This window comes from Rhopalosiphum maidis, chromosome 1 (genome assembly GCF_003676215.2).
Source record: "Rhopalosiphum maidis isolate BTI-1 chromosome 1, ASM367621v3, whole genome shotgun sequence".
NCBI lineage: Eukaryota > Metazoa > Arthropoda > Insecta > Hemiptera > Aphididae > Rhopalosiphum > Rhopalosiphum maidis.
The window spans coordinates 62,481,032-62,506,136 of record NC_040877.1 but is presented as its reverse complement, the minus strand read 5'-3'; the positions used below and the strand labels follow the sequence as shown (position 1 = coordinate 62,506,136).

Below are 25,105 nucleotides of genomic sequence, written 5' to 3'. Positions count from 1 at the left end.
AGTTCATAATAAACTAAGCACCTATCTATTGAGTATTGATTACACTAATTTTTTTTAAATCATAAAAATTTAAATAATTTATTTAACTAGGTACAAACTTATCAATGGAATAAATGACCCAAAATATTTTTGTACCTATGTCATTTCAAATAATAATTTAGATACATGTTTAATACAGTTATTCCTTGTACTAATTATTATGTATTTTAAATTATTCATTTTTCGGGTTATCCGCGATTTTAGATTCAGGTTTTTTGAAAAACAAATCATTCTGCCCATTCTGGTTATGTGGATTTCAAGTGTTTAATTTTTTAATGGCCTATGGGTTATTTCGATTACAAAGTCCTACTACATAATGTAGTTTTAGATATGAACATACGTCTATTTGATGTTATAATCATACGTTTCATCAACAACACCCATTACACAATTGTTGTCTGTTTCGCTTATCGAATAACGATTGTCATTGAAAAATAATATATTAATTGTGTTAATGTTAACCTTGCGTTTTTGATCGTTATGCAGATAAAACGGTACCTATTGAGCGTCATGTCGATGATATAAAAAACGCATGTAGGTAATAAACGACACGCTATAGCTATAATATCTGGTGCACATAAATATATTACGATGATAAATAATACCCCTCGTATAGAGTACTTATGATTTCGTTCGTTTTGACAATGTAGTAGCGTGTGGTTCGTTCGCGTCCCGACAATGTTGCATGATAATACCGAACCGGTGTATTTAAAGCGTCGGGATTTTGCCGAGTCCGCGTACGGACAGCAGCAGCCTCAACCGAGTGCGTTGCAGTTAGCTGATTCGGCGTTTAATTCAAAAGACAACACGGAAAAAAATACCAGTAGTTATACCAATTTTTGTATACATTTATGACTATAAATTATTAATTTTATTTAGTGCATACAATGTAGAGTAGCCAGTTTTAGTTTTAATTTTTAAGTAATAAAAGTAATACTTGCAGGGTCCATTCGACATTACATACCGTCTGTCTAGTACTGATAATTTGCGATTATATTATACAAGCAATGTCATAATATCTTATTTTTTATATTTATTTATGTATATACTATTGTTAGTTACCTGAATTGACGCATTAAATGGTTTTAAATAAAATAAAATGTTTAGAATAAGACTTTATGAACATCAGAATTACTTATCATAGTTTTACAGTACCATTTGTTGTTATTACATAAACACAGATTTGTAAATAAAAATAATTATGGTGTTAAGGTGTTAATGCGCTTTGTTAAAGTTAACAATAAATTATTATATTATTTAGTCCCGATAAAGTCTCTCCGGTACATTATACATGAATTCTCTTACCGGTAACGCCTAGGATTTGACGGATTTAGGCCACAGGAGAGTGCTAGTAGCATAATAATAGTAATGCATCCTGAGGGCTATGTGATTATAACTGATGATATTCTATGATATTAAAGTACCTCTTACTGCTTTAACTAGTATATTATATTTTATTTTTATTGTTAGAAATTGGCATTTATAATGATATAGTAGGTGGGCGAACGGTGCAAAATTGTGTACAAAATACAAAAAATGGTTATAGCCTCACGGGAAAACCAATGTATCTTATTGTACCTGTTAGTTTTATGCTGCTACACAAATACTTGAAATATATATGCCTAATAGTGTTTTTCTTTTGTCACAGAACTTGAAATACAAGACGAACTTGGTATGCCGGTAAACTACGTAAGAATTAAAGCCTTGGAAGATGATATTCGGATGAACATAATTAGCGATGAAAATTCATTGCACAGAGCCATCACTCCAGTTTTAATTTTAGCGCAAATTTGCGCTCTTTTACCGGTTCAAGGCATTTTAGGAAAAAATACTAGTTATTTAGTGTGAGTAAAACCGTGTACTTAATTATTCAATTGTATTTGACAGTTGTATGAGTATACATACATGCTATTTTAAAATATGATATTTATAATGTAATACATTTAGATATATAAAGAAAATATTTTACACTAAGTTATATATAGGTAACATATATTATACATCAGGATAAACAGTAATAGAAACAATGAACATATACTTCAATCAATTTATTTCATCATGATATTACTTTTAGACTCTGAGAAAAGGTATATATTGGTTTTGTTTTTTGTTTTAGTATCAGTCATTACTCATCACCATTTGGAGTTGCTTCGATTTTCAAGTTTGAGGGTTTTTTTGTTTATGTACCAACAATGATGAAATTAATATTTGTAAATAGAAAAAAGTTTAAAATTAAATACATAATTCTTCATACATTTTTCTTACAAAAATAAAACAAATATCAAAAATTTTAATCTCAAATTTGTCAAAATCAAGAAAATTTGTAAATTATTTGGTAGTCGAAAATTCATAAAAGTTTTAATAGAACATCTTTAAAGCTTGATATTTTATTACAAAATTGCTCTTAAGTTTTCAATTAGAAGTATTTAAAAAATAGTTAAGCATTAATTATTAAACCGTTATATTTTTTGGGTTGTTTGAACTTGAAATTTAGTTGACATTAAATATTCAAATGTTTGATTGATCGGGTTAATAGATCAAACGATTTTGTTATTTTGTTACTACTAAAAAAATCTTAATCGTAGAAATTTGGAATATTTCAATATTAGATTAAACTATAAGATTAAGCTATGCTATATCAAGAACCTACATCGTTTTATATGGTACATTTTATTTATTTATGAGCAGGGCTCGGGACTTAAAGCATTTGCTTATTTTTATGGATTGACTTAAAATGTAGCAGAGTTTTATGGAAGCGTCATGTTAAAACACGTTCAATTATGAAATTTGAAAGTGCTTTTCTCAATGATTTTTTAAAAATATGCTTATTTCCAGTTTTTCTGACGATTTTTTCTACTTTTTATGGTTTTTCAGAAAATTCCTCAGAAAATCTATAAACAATAAGGCAAAATGTCTCGAAAGTGAAGTTTGATTTTTTTATAATAAAAAGATTTATTTATTTTTTTTGATTTTTTAGTTAGAAACTTTTCCTAATCATTTTCTTTCAATATTTTTTGTAGTCTTTAATTATATTATTTTTAGCACAGTTACAAATTATGTCTAGTTTCTACTTTATTATTAAATATTTTTGTTCAAATTTAAGTTTTTTAAATGCTTATTTGAATGCTTAAAATGATATTTTTAAGTGCTTTTTTAAGCGCTTATTTTAAAGATTTCAAGTGCTATAAGTTGCGAGCTCTGCTTATGAGCTAATAATAGCTATTAATTAATTTATAATAATTAATAATATAATATTATACTTATACATAATGTATATTTTTTTAAATAGTTTATTGTGCACATTAATTGGAAAATAAACTACTTATAGTAATATAATGATTAACGATATATTAATAAAATATTCTTAAAAATAAAGGCGTATTTTCTTTGCTTAGAATCGTTTTATGTTTGCCAAATAGGTTATACCTATCTATTCGTTTTATGTTAATAAATAATATTCTTAAATTATTGTCTTATTACATTATCACAAATATTTTATGTTCTTTTTTTCTTTTTTAGTTTCAATTGGTTCAGCTGTACAGTTATTTATGTCTTCATTGTGATAGCTGCGTCTCTCTTAATTCTTTCATTTTCTCTCATCAAAATATATATGACCGGACTGACGTATTACAGCACAGGTAATGATTGTGTTTCCAGAAAAAAATTATTATTAATTTTCTTTAAATTTATAAAATTATTTATATATTTATTCACTTACATATTGGAAGGTAATGCAAAATCTTAGTATTATTAAATATTAACGTGAATAATTATTGTTTTCGATACACAAATTAAAACGATACTATGATATTAATAATATATTCGTTTCGAGCTCTAAATTTTGAGTGCAACTGATTATTATACACAATTTTTCTGTTAATCAAATCTATCGGTTTTACTATATTGTATTATTTATCATATTTAAATTATTATTATAAATGTAAGTTTGTAGATTATAATTTTAGTTGTATAAATGTATTTTTTAGATTATTTGAGTTATTTTTAACAACTAATAATTTTATTTTACCGTGTAACTGGAAATTATTTTTACGTAAATACATGACGAAGCATTGAACTCCTTAATTATTAAAAAATTTAAAATGGCTTTGAAATTAGAATACCTGATGGGCATTCCAATTTTTTGATTCAAATTTTGGTCTGTCTTTAACATCCTTTATTCCGTACCAATTTGGACAATATGTAAGGTTCAATTTATAAAATTCTATAACACCCACCTTCAATATTTATTGATCCTCACTGACCGCACTATAAATGACCTAGATTATAAGTTAACGTAAATTGTAGGGCACTAAAAATCATGTTTCATAAAAACATTTAATTTTCAGATAAATTGATTAGAGTGGTGAAGGCCTAAGGGTTACCCTGTAAGGCTGTAAATGTTTGAGCACTATTTAGACCTAAATACTTAAACCTACTTAATTACTCTTTCAAAATTAAATTATTGTATATGTATCGACATTCTTACTCCAATAAATATCGTTCTTCGGTACATAAAATATATATGCATACATTCAGACAAATAAAACTTGAAAAATTTAATGATAAAAAATATTTTCAATAAAGTTAAAAATTCGTCTGATATCAAATAGTAAAACATCTTTAAATTTATAATATTGCTCATAAAAATTTGTTTATATACCTACTATAATGCTATATTGTATACGTTGTTATTGGGATTTCTATCCCAACCGTAATTGTTCTACAAGGAGAATGTCAGTCAGATTTTGCCCTACAACTTTACTCTTTTTGGTATTAACATTGTGGTGATTTACAATATATATATATTATAATATAATATTATTTATTTCATAGGAGAAATTATGTTTTTCGGAAGTTCACTGGTAATTTATATTATATTTATTCATTTGGCAAGGGAATGGCCAAAAGTTATGGAAAAATGGGAACTAATGGAACGTGAAATGAGACAATTTGGTTATCCCCCCAAAATGGCTTTTAAGTTCAAAATTCTTACAAGTATTGTAATGGTGCTTGCTATAAGTACGTGCAATATTAAAATAATATTTATTAAATTAAATCTAATTAATAATAAAATTAATATGTTATAGAATAGTTACTATTTTACTGTAGACATAAGTTAACAATTATATATGATGTTCTACCCTGTATCAAGTTTACATTTATATTGAAATATTATGGATTATAAATGATTATCACTTGCTTGGTAAATAGCTATTAGATACTTATAGTCGAGTTATAACTCATAGGTATTAAGTTTATTCGTATTTATTAATTAATATAATACATGTTTATTAATATTGATTAAATTACATAAAAATGTCAAGATAAAATATAAATCAATAGTTAATATTTTAAATTATGTTAATGTTATATTACACATTTTGAATAATTGATATAATTTATTATTATAACAAAAAAAAAAAAATGTGTAAATGCTTTTGTATTAGATAATACATTTTAAAATAATAATAATAAAAAAAATATATACTTAATGAATAATGGTGTATGGTATATTGGTTAGTATATGAAAATCTGATGATTGAGAATTTTGACTAAATACAATTAGGTTGTGTATATAATAATACAATTATATATTATTATGTTATTCTTTTTATTAATGATATTTTGTCTACAAATTGATTCACTAAGCATGTCTATTCTATTTATATCGCTAAATAATGTACATTTGTTAAATTCGGGTTTTTAATTTTTTTAGTATACTATAACCATATTTTAACATATTTTATGTTTATTTATATTTTAATGAGAATTATCATATTATAGTATTGCAATTGTTGAAGAGTTGCTTTTTTGAAAATGTTTATTTAACTTTATAGTTCGAACATTTAACGAGATGCTCCTGCATTACTAATCTTTATATCTTTATAATATATGTATCTAATATACAGTCTAATAGGTATGTATAGTTTTAAATACCTATTAGACTGTAATGACAATCTTAAGTTAATTTTCTAATCAAATATGGATAAACGCTAATAACTGTTCCGATATTTTTAAACAAATAACCATACATTTTAATAAATTAATATTTATAATTTACCATAATTTTTTATATCGTTGAGCCAATATGTATTATTTAATCTATTGTTACAGTCTTACAGACGATTATTTTTAATACTTAAACTTTAGTTACTCGTTCGAATTTTGATTTATACAGGTAATTTAAAATTAAAAAATCATCTTTTCAACAATTGATAATGAAAAATTGCTAGCATGTATCATGCATGAATAGAAGTTTCAACAAATTAAGGAAAATTTTAAATGGTATACAATTTAATTATTTTAAAATATAATGTTTTATTTGTATACTAGAAAATTCCAAAAATTAGAATTTAAAAAATGTATTATTTGAAAAAAAAGAATGAGGTTGAGCCATGCAACAATGCTGAATTTGATGTTTTTTATTTTAAATTTTACAGTTGAACACTCTGCTTCCGTTTTAACGGGAATAATGAAAGCAATTCCTTGTTCGACGGGTGGACTTGATATTTTTCGAGCTTATTTCTCCATGTCTTTTCGACAAGTCTTTACATTGATTAATTATTCACTTGTAATAGCAATACCTTTGGGACTTTTTAATTTTATGCTTGCTTGTGCTTGGAATTATATGGATTTATTTATTATCATACTATCAAGTGCTTTGGCCGATAAATTTAAGCAGCTTAATCAAAAACTAGCTAGTGTCAAAGGAAAGGTTAGTTAAAATTAAGTACCTATAGGTATATATTTATATTATTATCTTTATTTATTATATATATAAAAGATGTTGTTCATCGACTCAAAAACTATATGAACAGTTTTAACTAAAAAAATTAATACTATATATGACGTATGACCATAATATGTTCCGTTTTTTTTAAATTGTTTATTTTTGCGGGCAGAGATACGCCGTTTAACTTATGACGTTATTTTACGTAAACCAAAATACACCAAGCATTGTATCCGTTATGTGATGGATTACCTACACTTGGTCAGATCTGTTCATGATGTGATTTACAATAAAATTGAGACATGCCTGTGTCTCTGTAATTTGAGATATACGACAAGAATACACTGAGTGCAGTAATTTATAATTGTTCATTATTCTTGGGTGAAGTCGTACAGTTATTATTATTTTATAAAATGGACCTTAGTAACATATTAATTATTAATATCATATTTAAGATCAAATTAATGTAGTTATACTATTTTAAAATACGATTATAAATAAATTAATAAATAATTTTGTATATTCACAATATATAAGCTTTAAACATATTCTAAATGATATTACGACATGATCGGTAACGAAAATATTGTCTATGGTTGATACGCTAAAGTAGGGATACTTAAATGATTATAATATAAAAATACATTCAAGTCCACAATAACTATTGAAAAGTTTAACATTTTTTTGATGTTTTAATATTAATTTAATATCCATTATCATTAATTATTTTATCACTTAATTTTTATTCAAAAATTGTTTTTAAATTGTCTACAAGTTTAAGCAAGCTCTATTATATAATAGTTTATTATAAACGATTTAATATAATAATAAGTTTATATAATTAACATATTAGATTTTTTAAATTATCATTTGTAACACTCATGTACATTGTACATGTTTTAATGATTGAAATTTAGGTACTTCCAAGTACGTATTGGCGGAAGTCCAGAGAAACATATAACCTGTTAGCGTCGTTAACTAAAGACTTTGATGAGTTTTTGTCACCAGTGATATTATTATCATTTGCTAACAATTTGTACTTTATTTGTTTACAGCTTCTAAACAGTTTGAAGTATGCAAATTACTATTATTTATGTAAATTATATTAAAGCTAAACGTATTTTCAGACCAATGCACGATGTTTGGGAGGCTATTTACTTCGTGTTTTCATTTACATATTTGGTTGGAAGAACATGTGCTGTATCTTTATACGCCGCATCCATAAACGATCAAAGCAAAAAACCGAAAGCCATCCTATTTTCTGTACCGACTGAAAGTTATGGAGTAGAGGTGAATTTAAGTTTAGTTTAAAAGTATAATAAACATTAATTTTAATTATTAAGAATATAATATGATATAACTTATGTTACTACTTACTAATAAATAACTGTTGAGTATATTAAAGTAAATATTAAAAAGTATTTTATTATGATTAGTTGTAAAAATAAAAATAACACGAGATGCTTTTCAAAAAAATTAAAAAAAGAAATGTTTTGAAAGTTCTATTAGAATATTTAGGCTGTAAGTTTTTATTTTTAGTAGAATTGTCTACACAAAAACTGTTTAGCCTGCTTAAAATTAAATATGGTACACTGATTTTAATTTACAGAAGAGTGAAATATTAACCGTATTTGTCTATAAAAAAAGGAAAAATGGTAATTCTGTATTTTATTGCCATGGTATTTTTGTCATTCTACCACGCCATTGTAATTTCGATTTAAATGTAAAAAAAATATAACTTTCAATACGATTAAGAGCTAAGACGAAAAATGATCAAATCTTAGTCGGTCTAGTCATGTATTTATTTATTTCAAATATAATAAAAAGGTTGTATCCTAAATTATAAAGTGTAAAAAAAATTAATAAAAAGAAAAGTATTTTTTTTTTATCAATATTTACAGAAAAATTATTATTTTTAATTTACAATTGTTGACATATTAATATTTTAAATAACTAAGACTTAAAAACAGTGTTAATTAATTTAATTAATAATATAGTATTTTATACATTAAATTTACATATAAATATATAAATATTAAAACATTACTTTTAAAATATGCGATATTACTTTATTGGATAGTTGTATTAAATGTGAAAGAAGGATATTTAAAAAATAGTTAAAAGGGAATTTTCTAACAAAAATTAATATTAAGGTTTCTTTTTTAATACCAGGTAGCAAGATTCCTAATGCAAGTGACATCTGATGAATTAGCATTGACTGGATGTAATTTTTTTTCAGTAACTAGAACATTAATGTTGACGGTTAGTTAAATTATGTGTTTTCTTCATTTAGTTTTCCTTAAAATTATGTTTACTTATGCTTAAATGCTTTTTTGTTACAATTATTAAGGTTGCTGGGACTATAGTCACATATGAGATCGTATTAATACAATTCAACAGTGTGAATAGCGAAGTTAATGATCAAAATAATACTATTATTTATTGTCCATAATTATTTTAATTTATATTTAATACCTATAAATATTCTAGATAAAAAGTATAAGAACTATAATAACAAGTAGTATTGTTAAAATCTCTTACTTAGTTTTGAACAAATAATCTATAATTTAGTATGATCGAAAAATAAATAAAAGATAATATTAAATAATATTTAATAATATTATATTGTATTATAATCCTATTATAATCAATAACTATAATTTAAAAGAAATTGAATATTATGAAAAAACAAAAAAAAAAATTATTTTTGTAATCTACCTACATTATTTACTAGTTATTAATTTTTTTTAAAATTATTTATTTATAAAGTAATATAAGGATTAGTATTTTAAGTTTTAGAACTATTGAAGTAGAGCTTAATAACATGTTATTTTGTGAATCTTAATTAATTGCATATACTCGTCTGTATGAAATAATATGAATCAATTGTATAATCATTATTATGTGGTATTTCTGTTTTACTCAAGAAACAAAACTGAAAATGGTTTATAATTTATTTACGATTCTAATTAAGATTATATTGACTACATAGTGATTGGTGGTATAAGCAAATACTTTAAATAAGCAGGATTATATTATTGGATATTCAATGGCGGTCAAATGATTTAGTCATTGGGGGGGGGGGGGAGTTGGCATAAAAACAAAACAAAATTTATTACATTAACATTATAGTACAATATAGTAATATACATAAATTTAATTGTGGATATTGAACGATTAAGACCTTGGCTAATACAACGTATCTTAAATAGTATCTATCTTTCTAGTACTTATACTCAATACTGAAAAATAGCTGAAAAGACTTGTTATTGTTATTGAATAAATTATAGCATTTTGTTTAAAAACTTTGTTTTTTTAGATTTATATCATGCATACACGTGATAAAATAGTTAATTTAGAAACCATCAATTGTGTTATTTTACTCGATTTCATACATATTTTATATTTTACACTTATTGTTTAAATAACGAAGAGAAGTATTATTAGTTACAACAAAATTAAAATTATTATTGTTTGACAATATTATATAGAATATAGTGCAGTTCGGTAGTTATAATATATATTTGCATGTAAAATGTACGAAATAAAACAAAAATTAAAACTACTCTTGTATTTGTGAATTGATAATAGTAATTTTTATATCCTAAAAACATTTTATATATACACTAGAAACGTATACTTTTTAAGAGGCGTTATCTAACTTAACATAACCTGTTTGTTAGATAGAACTTAAATTAAGTATTCATGGTGTGGATAAAATTACATTTCAAAACGTCGAAAATTACTATAATCAAGTATTCTAATAACGCGCGTGTTCCGTGTGTCAGATATTCCGATAATATCTCCCAACACTTTATTTCAGCAATCGAATATATTTAACAACCCCGCACATTCAAAATAGGAAACGGCGTGTGTGATGAGTTTAGTTGTGTCATAGGGACGACATTAGTTTTCATATTTTTGATTATGTCTAACGAAAACACTTTCCAGCCCGTTTATCTCAAGGACAGGAATTTCATTGAATCTGGATATGAACGGCAGTTTAAACAAAGTTCATTATCCGATTCAGTGGCTCGTTCGAGTTATAACACGTTTAGTTTAAAAGAAAACAAGGGAAATATCGGTAATATTTATTATTTCAACATTTATTATTACAAAACTTTATATCTCAAGTGAAAAACTCAAATAATTTTTAAAAAATAATTTTAAAAAAAAATTATTTGTAAAAAAAAAATTAATATTTATTTTTTTATAGCGCTTGAAATACAATACGATCTTGGGATGCCCGTAAATTATGTGAGAATCAAAGCACTGGAAGATAGTATAAGGAAGGACATAATTAGCGATACAAATTCAATGCACAAAGCCATCACTCCTGTACTTATTTTAGCGCAAATGTTCGCTATTTTACCAGTTCAAGGCATTAGAGGACAAAACACTAGTTATTTAGTGTGAGCAATACTATGTATAGTACAAATATTCAGTTTGATTTTACTATTAATTGGATTTCCTTAATGTCCATAATTTACACATTTTTTGTTTTACCTATAACATTACTATAGTAATACTAAGAATTTTATTAAAATATTTTTTTTTTACATTTTAAGCCAAGATGTAGGATGACACTAAAAATATCAGCTTGACGATTTTGAATTAAAATGGGATTGGTAGGAGGTGATTGATGAAACAAAGTACCAAAATAGATTTACAATTTACGATAAATCTATGTATAAAGACATTTTAACCATATTCATTTTATATTGTTAAAGTATTATTTGTACATAGGTAAGACGTAAATAAACACTAATTATGTTTATTGGTTTCTTAAATAAGAAAATCTTAATAAAGACATTAGTAATTTGTAAATTTTTACAATTTCTTCATTTTAATTTTTTTTGTATCTAATTTCACAGTTAAATTTTTTTTAAATGTATATTTTAATAATCTCTTTCATCCAGAGGCGTTCTCAAGATTTTTTATTAGTGGGGGCAATATGAAAATATATTAAAAATATTTTATATTTACATATTATTACTAAGTTAAACAGGAAATTATATATTACCTAAAAAATGGCCATAAGGGAATATATCCTCCATATATCCTTCGTGAGAACGCCCAAGCTTTCGTCTCATTTAAGTTCAAGGTTATTCAGCTGAATATTAGGTGGTACCTCTTAGCATGAATATATATAGATAAAAATGTATGAGTATAATTACTATCAGCTTAAAATAATAAATATAAATATACTCATATTTAATTATATAAAATCTGAGATCTACAGTACGTAAACATTTTAGTTAACACATTTTTAACTATTTATAATTAATAATTTAATTAATGTATATTTTAGTTTCAATTGGTTAACCTGGTCAGTTATGTATAGCTTTATTGTAATTGGGATGTCTATCTTGATGGTTTCGTTTATAATATTCAACTTGTATAATAATGGACTGACATACGACATTACTGGTAAAGCTTACAATTTATTTGTATAATATAATTTATATTTTATTAAATTTTAAGTTTTAATTTTAAATTCTAGATCATGACTTATAATATATGTTAATCAAAGGTTATACTAACGTAGTAACTATATATATATATTTATTAATTATTGTAGATAATTACAACATATGTTATAAGTTTATAACTGTAAACAATTTTTTGAACTGTATAAATGTGATATTTTGAATATAAAAATTTTAATAATAATTATAAATTGTAATAAATTTAAAAAAAAAATATTTATTTTGTTTAAGAGTATTTTAAATTATAAAATAATCATTAGTACAATTAGCTAAGATCCGTTTTAAATTAATTATTTTAATGCGATAATTTATTATCATTGTGTTCATTAATAAAAATACCATCTTGTACCTACCCAATATTCACTAGATTTCTACTTGACCTAGATATTATATTATGAAGGATAGAAAAAAGGGTTTTTAATACTCAGTAATAATTAACTAGATGTTTAGTGTTTTTAAGTTAATAATATTATTAATTATAATTTAATTTACACTTATTTTAATAAGTGAATATTCATATAATAATAAAAATATAATCCAATAAAAAAATTATATTATTTTTTGAAATATAACCAGTACTTTTAAATATTAGCTTATTTTGTTTATAGGTGATATAGTATATTTTGGAGGTTCACTAGCCGTTTATATAGTTTTTATCCATTTGGCAAGGGAATGGCCAAAAGTTATGGAAAGATGGGAACTAATGGAACGTGAAATGAAACAATATGGATACCCACTTAATTTGGCTTTTAAGTTTAAAATTTTAACAAGCATCATAATTTTACTCTCATCGAGTACGTAAATATAACAAGTGAAATAAAATGTTTTTTAATAGCTCAGAGTAATAACAAAACTCTAATACACACGTGCTATTATGCAAACAACAATCGTATCTACTTTAAATACATGCAATTTATTTTTACAGTTGAACACTTTGCTAGTATTTTAACGGGAGTATTAAGAGTTATACCTTGCTCATCGGATGGACTAGATATTTTTCGAGCTTACTTATTGACATCGTTTAAAACGGTCTTTACGTCTATAAACTACTCGCTCTTAGTAGCTATACCGTTGATGTTTTTTGATTGTCTATTTTCTTTTGTTTGGAATTTTATGGATTTATTCATAATTATACTAGCTTGTGCTTTAACCAACAGATTCAAGCAACTAAATCAAAAATTGGACAGTGTCAGGGGAAAAGTTAGTTATAATTAATAACACAAAGATACGTAATTTTATTAAATTATAACTTGTTGATATTTTAATAACTAATAAATTATTTATTATTATATAATTATCATTATTATTTATAAGTAATAATGATACCCAATTTAATACAACAATTTATATTAATTTAGTATATTATGATAAATATAATATTATATAATTTAAGTTTATTGTTGGTTGATTATAAAAATCTAACTAGGTATAATATAGTGTCTAAAAATTTTAAAATAATAAATCGTCTACAAAACTAATACTAAATAGCACATATTCACAAAAATCTTAAGTTCATTAAATTGCACATAGTTAATTAAATATTGTAGTAGATATATTCTGGATCGTAAAAAATATAATTTTATTTTTCATTTTTACTGGTAGCCGGTAGATACTCATTAAACTTATTTAATTTTAAGTTTAAATATATGAAAATCATTTTATAATTTATCATGATTTAATTTTTAGGTACTTCCAAGTATATATTGGCGAAAATCTAGAGAAACATATAATATTTTAGCGTCATTAACTCACGACTTTGATGAATTTCTATCACCAGTGATATTATTATCATTCGGTCATAATTTGTACTTTATTTGCTTACAACTTCTTAATAGTTTGAAGTGTGTGAAATTATATAAATATAATTAAATATAATTAATGTTTCATTAAGGCTAATAAAAATATTTTTAGGCCTATGCACAGTTCTTGGGAAGCTCTATGTTTTGCATTTTTATTTACATATCTAGTTGGTAGAACATGCGCAGTATCTTTGTACGTCGCATCTATTAATGATCAAAGCAAAAAACCAAAAGGCGTCTTATTCTCTGTGCCAGCAGAGTGTTATGGAGTCGAGGTGAATTTAAACTTAGTTTGAAAATATAACGTTTATTTGTCATTGAATTAGAATATCAAACTACTTGTTATTTTTTAAAATTATAGGTAGAAAGATTTTTAACACAAGTATCTGCTGACGAATTATCATTTACTGGTTGTAATTTTTTTTCTGTCACTAGGACGTTTATGCTAACGGTTGGTCGCAAAAATTATTTTAATCTTTTTGAATGTTCTTTTAATATAAGTGCTAATTTTTCATTTTATTATGATTGTTTAGGTAGCTGGAACTATAGTCACGTACGAGATTGTATTAATACAATTTAACAATGTGGCTAGCGGAGTCGCTGATCAAAATAATACTTTTATTAATATTTGTCCGTAGTTATTAAATGATGCATAGATTGGCTGGAAAATGAAACGAAGTTAATTAACTCTTTAGTGATTAAGGACTAAAATGGAAAATTATAATATGTATAGGAACCAATAATTTGTTTGATACGATTAAATGTATTTTAAAGTATTTGTAAACATCAGGCATATTTCCTTAATTTCATAATTAAAGAAGTCATATATTTCGTAACATAAATAATCACAAAAATATAACTGTCAGATAAAAATAAAAATATTTACCTTTGTTAGTAGGCAATTCGTAATATGCAAATACTAATAAATCTTAGCAGAAAAGAGCATTGTGAATTTAGATATTTTAATGATGGAAAGTTCTTCAAACAAATGAGTGCGTTGTGAATAATGTCATAATACTTACTGTATTTTTTTTTTAGTATGAATATATTTTTTTAAGTTACAAAATGTAGTTTTGTTATTAATTGTTATTTTGTTTTATATTACACTATTTATAATAATTTACATTATACCTATTGGATAGATTTTTATTTAATATTAATTCTTAAAAATTTTAATTAGTCACATTTAAGCATTATTATGTATCTTTAACAATTATTTTTAGTATTTTAAAAATAATTAATTAATATTTAATAAATGAAGATGTAGAACTTATGTATTTCTTTTACCAAGGTTTGTCTGAAATATTTCCAAAATTATTTGTTATATCAAGTTTTGGAATGGGCTGAATGGCATTTTGAATATATTCTTCAACTTTTTATGTTTCAAGTTAAAAATATGTACTTCAACTTTCAACATCTAAGACGAGTCAGTTCGGTCAATACTATTTGATTTAAAACGATTTAAATTATACATATTAAAAATACGTATAAATTATTGTGTCAACATTTTTATGTATGATAATAAGGTAATTGGAAAAAAAGCCCCGTATCAACTAAATACATTATTTTATTATGATTTACATAATTAAATATAATCAAAACATTTATGTATGTAACACTTTTTAAACATATTTAGAAGTAAAGCTGCAATCTGCATTTGACATTGTCAATAATTGACATGTACCTAAATAGTTAATTTAAAAAATATTTAAGAGTAAACATTTAAAATTATTGTAATTTGTCATTTGTACCTATATAATTTTAAAAATTTTAAAGGGTAAAAATTTAAAATAATTAAAAAATATAAATTAATTGTCATTTGTACATAATTCAAATAATTTATTTAACATTTTTTAAATTACCTATGTAGGTATAAAATGACAAATGATAATTATTGACAATGTTAATGCAGATTGCAGCTATACTTCTAAAATATGTTAAAAAAGTGTTACATAGATAAATGTAATGATTATATTTAATTATGTAAATCATAATAAACTAACAAATAATGTATTTAGTTGATACGGGGATTTTTTCCCCTAGATTCGATAATAATATTATTACCTTAATGGACACTTATGATTCCTATTGTATACTTTGTTACATTTCATCATCAAATTTATAATTTTGTTAATTTATCATTTATAATGATTGCCATGTGTGAAGTAATAGTAAATTTATTATGTTGTAAACATGACTTCGTTTATATATCTATTTTATCTAAATAGATAGTACTTATATTATTCTTTGTTGCACACATTAAAATAAATTATGTATGACAACTACATTTACATTTATCCCTCTTTTAAATGTTTGCTTATTTTGGGTAAAATAATACTATGTATCTATTTATAAAGAATTCAAAATTTTAGTTTCAGGTATTTATCGTATATGACGTATATTTATAAGTTGTTATTTATATTTAAGTCATAATGGTCGTTACTGGTTATAATTTATTTCTAGGTTTTACTATAATGCATAAATCATTTGTTTAAATAGTTATTTTTAACAACCACTGATGGTTTTACGTATTTCACATGATATTCTAGATATTTGTTGTTAGATATTAATTCAAAATTATTTATAAATGCACAACGGATATTTATTGAATATTAACATAATAATTATAATAATAATATTAATATTAATAATAATAATAATTTCTTAACAGTGTATAATAGTTACAATAACAACATTTTGATAGTTTAAGTTCACAATATTTCTTTTTTTTAATTTTGTTTTTTTAACAGTGATAGACATTATACAAATATAATATTATGGATGCTACTTACAAAATAGTTTACAATAATAATAAATCATATATATATATTAATTGCTAGTTTTTAAATATAAATAAACATAAAAAGGTACGAAAATTGTATTTACAAATTTTGGTAGTTCAATGAATATTTCACACAGTAAAATACTTGTCATTATACAATACAGATACTGATCGAGAACATAACAAACACCCAAATATTACATATAATATCAAAATATTAGTTGAATAGTAGCTATTACGTAAGGAATAGGTATTTAGAAAACTAATTTTTCTGAAAGAAAATACGCAATAAGTCATCATTAAAATTAAAACAATATTCATCAAATTCATCAAATAATAATATTAAAATATTATGCATATCAGTTAGTACTCTCGGAATATTGGAAACTATTAACTTTTAGTCAAAATCGTTTCGACTGTAGAATGATTATTATAATACGAAAAGAAAACACTCGTTAAACTATTAAAGTATTTTAAATTAAAAATGCAATTAACTACTCTCAACTTAAAATAATAAAAAAAACTAATTTAATTAATATAGGTACAATACACCTATATGATATTGTGTATTATAATTTATAATACGGCGATGCGATTTCCATGTATGTACTTCAATAAATTATGCTCAGACATATTAAAAGTTTTCCGACACCGTATTTCACGAAATAATTTCAATATTATTATATTATCGTTCGGTTATCTACAATACGGTTAGCCATCTACCTGTCATAATACAATAAATACCGACAGGTAATGATAATATTTAGTGACACTATAGTAATACATAGGTAAACGGGTTTTTTTTTTTTTATTTTAAACTTATTTCGTTGACACTTTGGGATGAGAACATCATATTATTTTGGTTTAAGTTTTTATCGAGCTATTATTGTTCAATTAAATACGTATTTACATAGAATTGGAGTCGAAAAGATTATATTGAATAAATATATTATTATAGTGTTATGATGGCCGAATTTTAAAACAAAAAATGTAGTAACGTTGCAATAATAATTTATACTATTACACATTTATAATAATACATCGAATCGATTGCAAGGATATTTGAAAAAAAATAATTCAAAATATATCTTTAAAAAGTTTTTGTTTAATGATTATAAATAATTACTAATGCAAATGTATACGGTTTTAAACTGTTATTGGCTATGAAAGTCGTGATTAATAATGTAAATATAAATTATTAAACATAAAAATATCCAGGTATATTTATGTTGTTATAATTATTATTATAAGTTTGTTTTTAGAAATGTAATATTTACACTATACAAATTCATGTACAAAAGTTGGTTATATTTATTACTTAGAGGCAACGCTTCATTACTCAATGGCATGAACTAAATTATTATTTTTTGCTTAAATATTACCGTATATATTTATATTAAAAACCTAATTACTGCATGATATAATTTCTGAAAAATTCTATAAGTACCAACCACCATATTTTATACTTTTATTTAAAATCAATCAAATTTGTTTGAAATATATATTATTTTTATTTGATTATGATATAATGATTGTATAATAAAAATAAGAAGATAATATTATGTATATATATAAATTTCTTTTTTCAAAGATTTTTACGTAAAAAAAATCACTTTAACCTTTCTGTTAAATAAATTATAACAAACTTTTAATACGGTCAAAGTAATAAGAAAAGTTTTTTGTTTTATTATTATGTTTGTAGTTCTAGAGAAAAAAACTTTTATACCGATGGTTCTGTGAAGGAAAAACCATAGGATAACAAGAATATTGTTTTTTTGTTTTCAATTTTACTTGTTCTTCTACATTATGTCATCAATTATCCACCTCCCATTTATTTAATTTTATGTTTTTTTACGAGCTCAAAAAAAAATCTTAAAAACGTATATACGAATATTCTAAAACATATTTATAAGCGATAGATTAGTGGAATACGTTATTGAATCTGATTAAAACTTATAATTTAACTTATAATTATAAAATAAATCACTGCTGTAGGGTTTTTTTGGTGATAGTGTGTCGCAAAATTATTATACCTAATCATTGAAAATATTATGGTTTTAGATTTAGGCTCATAATATAATTGACATGTGTCGTGGTTGAATATCTAGTTATTTAATCAAAATAAGGCTAATTGTGTTTCGTGGATGTCGACAAATTCGGATAATGGTTTCCGTGATTCGTTTAATTAAAATGTACATATAATTGTACGTGTGATAATAATTCACTATTGTTCAATCAATTAATGAATGTATGCCAAAATGATAAAATTACCTATCTTCCAGTTTAATATTTTATTTTTAGTTTTAGATCACAACGAAAGCAACATTTGTAACCACAAGTTTAACTATCAACAATAAATAATATGATTATTATTTATTATGTTGTTTTCTGCGCATATACATGTGAATGTGCAAACAATTGTCAATAATTTGCTGTATGGAGCACAAATAAAACTGATTTAGTCATAAATTATTTTTAATCCAATTAGAGTGTTCCACAATGAAAAAGATCGTTTAATTGCCGATTGAAATTATCACGATTCAAGTTGATCATAATGATTATAGGGTGCCTATACTATTATTATGATAACGTGAAATATCATAAACTCAAAAAATTATAATTTTGCAGGCGTTTTTTTACAAAATATGAACATGTACCCGTAGTATATTATTTACTTAAAAAACATAAAGATTTATATTTAAAATATATAGTTATAAAATTAACTAATACGGTCATCACATAAAAACAATATATAATAACTATATATACTTGGTACGTATAAAATGTTGGCGATTTTTTCAATCATTGCTGAAGAATATTCAATTACGTTGATGATGATGACGAAACAAAATAAATTACCAATTATTCGTCTGGTATGGCCAACAACAATAATTCATAAATCATAATAATATAAAATAAAATAATATTAGCATATAATTAACAGTGGTAGGTTAAGTGGTAATCTATTTGTAAAGTTTAAAAATATATTATTGACTCAAATATTATAGGTCTATGACTAGGTTTTTGATCAAATAGATAGCCTCTGGACTAAATAGCAGGGAATCTCTGACAAATAGAGATCTTTCCTCTTTGGTAGTTGAACTACCAAGCAAAAGAATAATGTTAGATAGCTGAACTATCTTAACTGATCTCTCAACCTCGCAACAGAAACATCAGCAACGAAAACTTGTAATATACTTATAGTATTATGTACCTACAATGAAACGAAATGTCCAGAAATATAATACGGCGCGTGAACTAGTATTCAGATTCAATGCAATTATTCTAATTAATTTTATAATTATTTATTTTTGGAAGTCAAATGGCTAATATATAGCCGTAGCGTCAGGAGTCCTTTCGTCCGTGGGGCGCAACCGAATAGCTCATTAATTTAAATTATGTTGTTTTTTTCTGCCCGCGTTACTCTCGAAATGAAATAAAATAACAATGACGGTAAATATTGTTTTCAAAACAATCCACTACGATTTGTATACTCGGCGGCGTAAAATACTGAAATCAAATGATGTGAAGTGAATTGATATTACTTATACTGTATGTCGATTGACTTTTTTTTGAGATAAATCGGAATTGTTGAATTAGATTATCTTCTTAAAATACATGCGTTGTTGCAAGCGTGTGTCTACACGTGTATATTATGTAATAATGGTTTTTTTTGTATATCTTATAGCAGAAATAGGAAGTTTTCTCAAAAATATATGTATAATTTTAACATATATGGAATAGAGTTCGCCGAAAATGCGTATAGAGCGTGAAACTATGATATAATCTACCTAAAGTATTGATAAAACAGACGCAAACGTAACGGCAGACGAATTAAGGTCAGAATAACGAAATATTATTGTTTTCTGCGGTAGGTACTGGCGGGTAGTTACAGGTTGTTATAATATTGTATCAGATTTTAACTTAAAATTTTAAATTCAACGTGAAATCAATAAATTAAATAATACAACAATAGTTAAGACATTTTATTTGTTTACTTAAATATCAATTGAAAGCTATAATAATAAAGTTTAGTTGAATAGTTAAAATAAAGTTTATATTTTTAAACGGTCGTATATCAGTTACTCTAAAGTTCTTATCAACTGTCTATTTAATAATAATAAAAATATATTTTCCATATTTTAGTTCTTCTCGTTTTTTATATTAGCATTAATTATTTTTATTATTAATAAATATGTACTGTTCAAAGAGTTTTGTTATGTCGCATTTGTTGAGCAGCTTTTATTGTTTGATTTGATAGTACCTACATCAACATAATATTATGATGATTTTTTTTTTTTACAGCTTAACGATAAACCTACTAGAGTCATAATAAATCTCCTAACAAAATGACGAAATCATCGGATTTAGGGGAGTATACGTTCTCTACTTCCTCGACATTACATAATATACGATTTAGCAAACAACTTTTGTCTACCTATTTGAATTGTCTGCTAGAACTTATATAACACGACCGTCGGAAATCAAATCTTTGTTGTCATGATATTTTTGAAAACGCGAATTATAAATACGCCGAGACATGTTTAAATTGCAGAATAGGTACAGATATTATAACGTATACAATAATATCGTATCTGATGATCAGACTATATTAGCCACCGTCGCTCGTTCGGCATACAACACTCTCGACGTGGACACAAACATATTACAATAAGTAAGAATAAGACTACAAAACCGTTGGGTTTTATAGTTAAACGCGATCGCTTATACTAAACATATTCTATTAGAATAATAACATAATAGTACTATATTCCTATGTAAGGCAAACGAAACAATATAATAATAGTACAACACCGTTTTCTATATTATACACGACAGAGACGAATCATCCGCGTAATATGATATTGTAATAACGTGTATCGGAATAAACGATTAAATAATATGTGATATAATATTTATATTATTATTTACACGGTAATGATACCACAAACAGAGGTGTACGGTATACGAACACGTCATAAGCACGACACGCGTGTTGACCGGTGAATCGAGTCGGATGAGAGCCACCCGGAAGTATGTTTGGCCGCGGTATCATTTCTTCAAGCCGGAAGTGTTTATCGTCAAATTGATAATACAATATTCCATTTCGTAATATAATCGCACGGTCGACCACAACCGCAACGACGACACGGCTACGACATAGTACAACGACCTCCGTACTTCATAGTACACCGCGGACTGTGCTGATTGCATGCGCAGTAGAAGCGACCGGAGCGACGGTCAGACCCTCATCTCGCTCATGGCGGCCACGGGCATCTTGAGCGTACCGGTTTTGGGCATCTGACCAATGCCCACGCCCTGCTGCACGAGCAGCGGCTGCGACTCCTGCGACTGCACTCCCACCGACGACCTGGGCGGCGGCGGCGGTTTGGGCAGCGTGCCGTGCACCAACGACCCGTTGGGCGGACAGCCGCCCCCGCCGATCATCTGGTGGTCGTGCAGCAGCCTGGACGACGGTTTGGCCGCTTTCGGGAACGTCATGTCGTGCCCGGCCGCCGCGCGCACCGCCGCCGTGGCCGCCGACAGCTGCTGCTGTTGCGCCGTCGCCGCGGTCGTCGACGTCGCGGACGCGGTCGTCTGCGGCGGCGGCGGCACGGGGTGTTGTGCGGTCGGCACGTGGTGGTGATGCATATGGTGGTGCTGATGGTGGCCGCCACCGGCGCCGTGATGGTGGTGATGTCGCTGTTCCATATCCACGGCCACGGCGTCCGCGGCCAGGTGCATCTGCTGCCCCGGCGGATGGTGATGGTGCTGCAGATGATGATGGCGCCCGTCGTAACCGCCCGCCTTGTCCACCGCGGCCGACTGTCTGTCGTCCGGCACGGCGGCCGCCTTGTACCTGACCGAGTCCTCCTGGCCGCCGGCCGTCTGCTGGTGCTGGTGCTGCTGGTTGTGTTGTAAGCATTTGAACCTGTCTTTTTGGTAGCATATGATCACCAGTAATAGGCCGTTAAGCACTAACAGCGACACGCCAAGCGCGATGGTCACGTGCAGCGCCGTCGAGTAGGCCGCGTAACCGGCCGCGCCCAGCGTGGCCAGCGCGTCCTCGGCCGACGTGGACGCGTTGGCCGCGTTTGAGCCACGCACCGGCGGCAGGCACGTGGTCGCTTCGGCGGCTGGCCACTGTGGCCGGCCCGTGGTCGTCAGTGACTGCACCACCTCGGCCACCGTGCCGTTTGCCGTGAATCGGTTTACCGTGGCCCGCTGCGGTGCGCGCCTGGACAGCGGATCCGGCCGCACCACGCCCTCGTACAGCTCTGCGTCGTCGTGGTTCCGGAACAGGTTGTGCCGCAGCATCACGTCCTCCATGCCGGCCCGGTGCAGTTCCGGTATGAGTCGCAGCCACACGGACAGCTGGTGCGCCCGGAAGTGGTTCTTCATCCGGGGCTTCATGCCTGTAATCATTTCCGAATAACTGTATTAGCATAAATCCAACGTCGTGGTCTACATTGTTATTGTGTAGGTATTATAGCTTTGTATAAACACACTGGCGTATGCGGGGAAAATAATTCAATAGGGTATAATATTTAAAAATTTAAATAAATAACTCTACCCTATCCTTTTAGAATCTAAAAAAAAAGGTTTATATAACATATTATGCTTGTGTATTTTAAAGTGTATAAGCATTAAAACAATGTATGGATTTTAAATCGCATCATCACCGTTAAATGGTGTAAAAAAAATCATGCAAATAATAAATTATAATACATAATATATTATAAAATATTGATAAGTGAAAATAATAATAATAATTAATGAAACTATTCAGTGATTTAAATATTTTATACCGGATAAAATCTATCCTAAAAAAAAGACATTAATATAGTATTTAAAAAAAAATAATCCTATTAAATGTATTAGGTAAATATAGTAATTAACCTATTATTATTATTATCAGTTATAATTGGGTTTTAATCCAAATTTTTTATGAATGAAAGATAAATTTCAAATATATTGTTTTTTATTATAATTTATGATATAGCTGAATAATTGTTTTAAAATATTGGCATATAAAACTCGATATAACTTCTAGCGATTATTGTAAATTTATAAAGAATTTTTTGTCTATAGGTTCTAGACTCGTATCACAAGTTCATGAACAAAATTATAAAGATTTCTACTGCCACTGCATATGTGGTACTTGAAATATGGATATGCTATTTTATTCATTCAATGATTGAAAGGTGAAAAATGTAATTTATTTAAATGGTATTAAATGCTAGTCAATATGCGTGTAGAATTTATTGACAAACGTCTAAAACGAAACTATGTAGAAAGTCAGTTTGTGTTTGTATCGAAAGCAACTCAATGGAACTTTTGAACGTCTTCGTGTACTTCTTATAACAATAAAAGGTTTTCTCATTAACAAAACTTTCATATAAAATAAACCACAATCGTCGTGCACATAATTAATTATGTGTAAGTATAATATTTTTTTTAAATGCATCAATGTTACATTGTAAAAATATTTATATTCAAATATTAACCTTTGTTTAATACTATCAATATTCAGGCCTTGTAATAAAAATGTCATTTAATTAAAAGTTTCGGAGTAAATTGTGTATTGTTTCATCATATTTTTTCTTGCGTCATCGTCACCCTGTTTCAAAATCATTGCAAACTATTATACACATTTAACGTAATACTAGTTCTAAATAAATTGAAATAAGTACAAGCGCACGTAGTATTAGTTAAAAAACTTAAATACAATATAGAACTCGATATAATTCCATGCATCCCATCTTGACTAATTGGAAAAAATATTTACACACCAAAAAATATAATATACGTTTTATAATTTATATCCACAGATGGTCTGGTGACGGAATGTTTAAGTAAAATATCAATATTGTGACTTTATGTATTTTCATTAGTGTATACGATTATTGAATAGACATTGCACTAATGTTTAAATATTATTTTGTTAGGGTTTCTATGTGAAATTGGAGATTAAAAATATTTATGTGTATATTTTAAAATAAATATAAAGCTAAAATATGTACTTCTAAAAATATTATAGTAAATAATATACTTTACATGTACGATGTGTCCTTATTTAAACTTTAAAGATTCATTTGAACAATTTTTTCATCATGGCATGTTTATTATTATTACATAAAAAAAATGTATCGATAGCAATAAGGAAATACTAACATATTATTAACAAATCTCATCAAAACAAAATAGGTTGAAATAGAAAATGCATTGTATTGTCTCATTAAATTTTTTCGGATATTTCCACAAT

General features: G+C 26.6%; 3 protein-coding genes across 6 annotated transcripts in view; 2 read left to right on the top strand and 1 right to left on the bottom strand.

Moving 5' to 3' along the window:
• Positions 1-494: 494 nt before the first annotated feature.
• On the top strand, positions 495-9,323 carry LOC113560043 (gustatory receptor for sugar taste 64f-like). 3 transcript variants are annotated; one of them, XM_026965832.1, is made up of 9 exons: positions 495-573; positions 1,688-1,883; positions 3,559-3,677; positions 4,873-5,058; positions 6,480-6,754; positions 7,687-7,841; positions 7,897-8,059; positions 8,942-9,031; positions 9,120-9,323. In XM_026965832.1, exons 2-9 carry the CDS (start codon positions 1,714-1,716, stop codon positions 9,219-9,221), a joined length of 1,260 nt encoding a protein of 419 aa, XP_026821633.1. In that variant the 5' UTR covers positions 495-573; positions 1,688-1,713; the 3' UTR covers positions 9,222-9,323. The 3 variants fall into 3 exon arrangements, with proteins under 3 accessions (XP_026821633.1, XP_026821627.1, XP_026821636.1); XM_026965826.1 differs by lacking the exon at positions 495-573 and adding an exon at positions 588-862; XM_026965835.1 differs by lacking the exons at positions 495-573; positions 4,873-5,058 and adding an exon at positions 588-862.
• A 1,692-nt stretch (positions 9,324-11,015) lies between these two features.
• On the top strand, positions 11,016-15,103 carry LOC113560060 (gustatory receptor for sugar taste 64f-like). The gene is made up of 8 exons (XM_026965844.1): positions 11,016-11,181; positions 12,081-12,199; positions 12,867-13,052; positions 13,184-13,458; positions 13,945-14,099; positions 14,170-14,332; positions 14,419-14,508; positions 14,591-15,103. The coding sequence occupies exons 1-8, from the start codon at positions 11,087-11,089 to the stop codon at positions 14,693-14,695; spliced, it is 1,188 nt and encodes a 395-aa protein (XP_026821645.1). The 5' UTR covers positions 11,016-11,086; the 3' UTR covers positions 14,696-15,103.
• Positions 15,104-18,424: 3,321 nt separating this feature from the next.
• Positions 18,425-25,105, bottom strand: part of LOC113554118 (neuroligin-1-like) — a 274,533-nt gene continuing 267,852 nt past the window's right edge. For both annotated transcript variants that reach the window (XM_026957831.1, XM_026957824.1), the window contains one exon: positions 18,425-23,255. In XM_026957831.1, the coding sequence (XP_026813632.1) occupies positions 22,081-23,255 (1,175 nt within the window). In that variant the 3' untranslated portion in view covers positions 18,425-22,080. The remainder of the gene's footprint in view (positions 23,256-25,105) is intronic.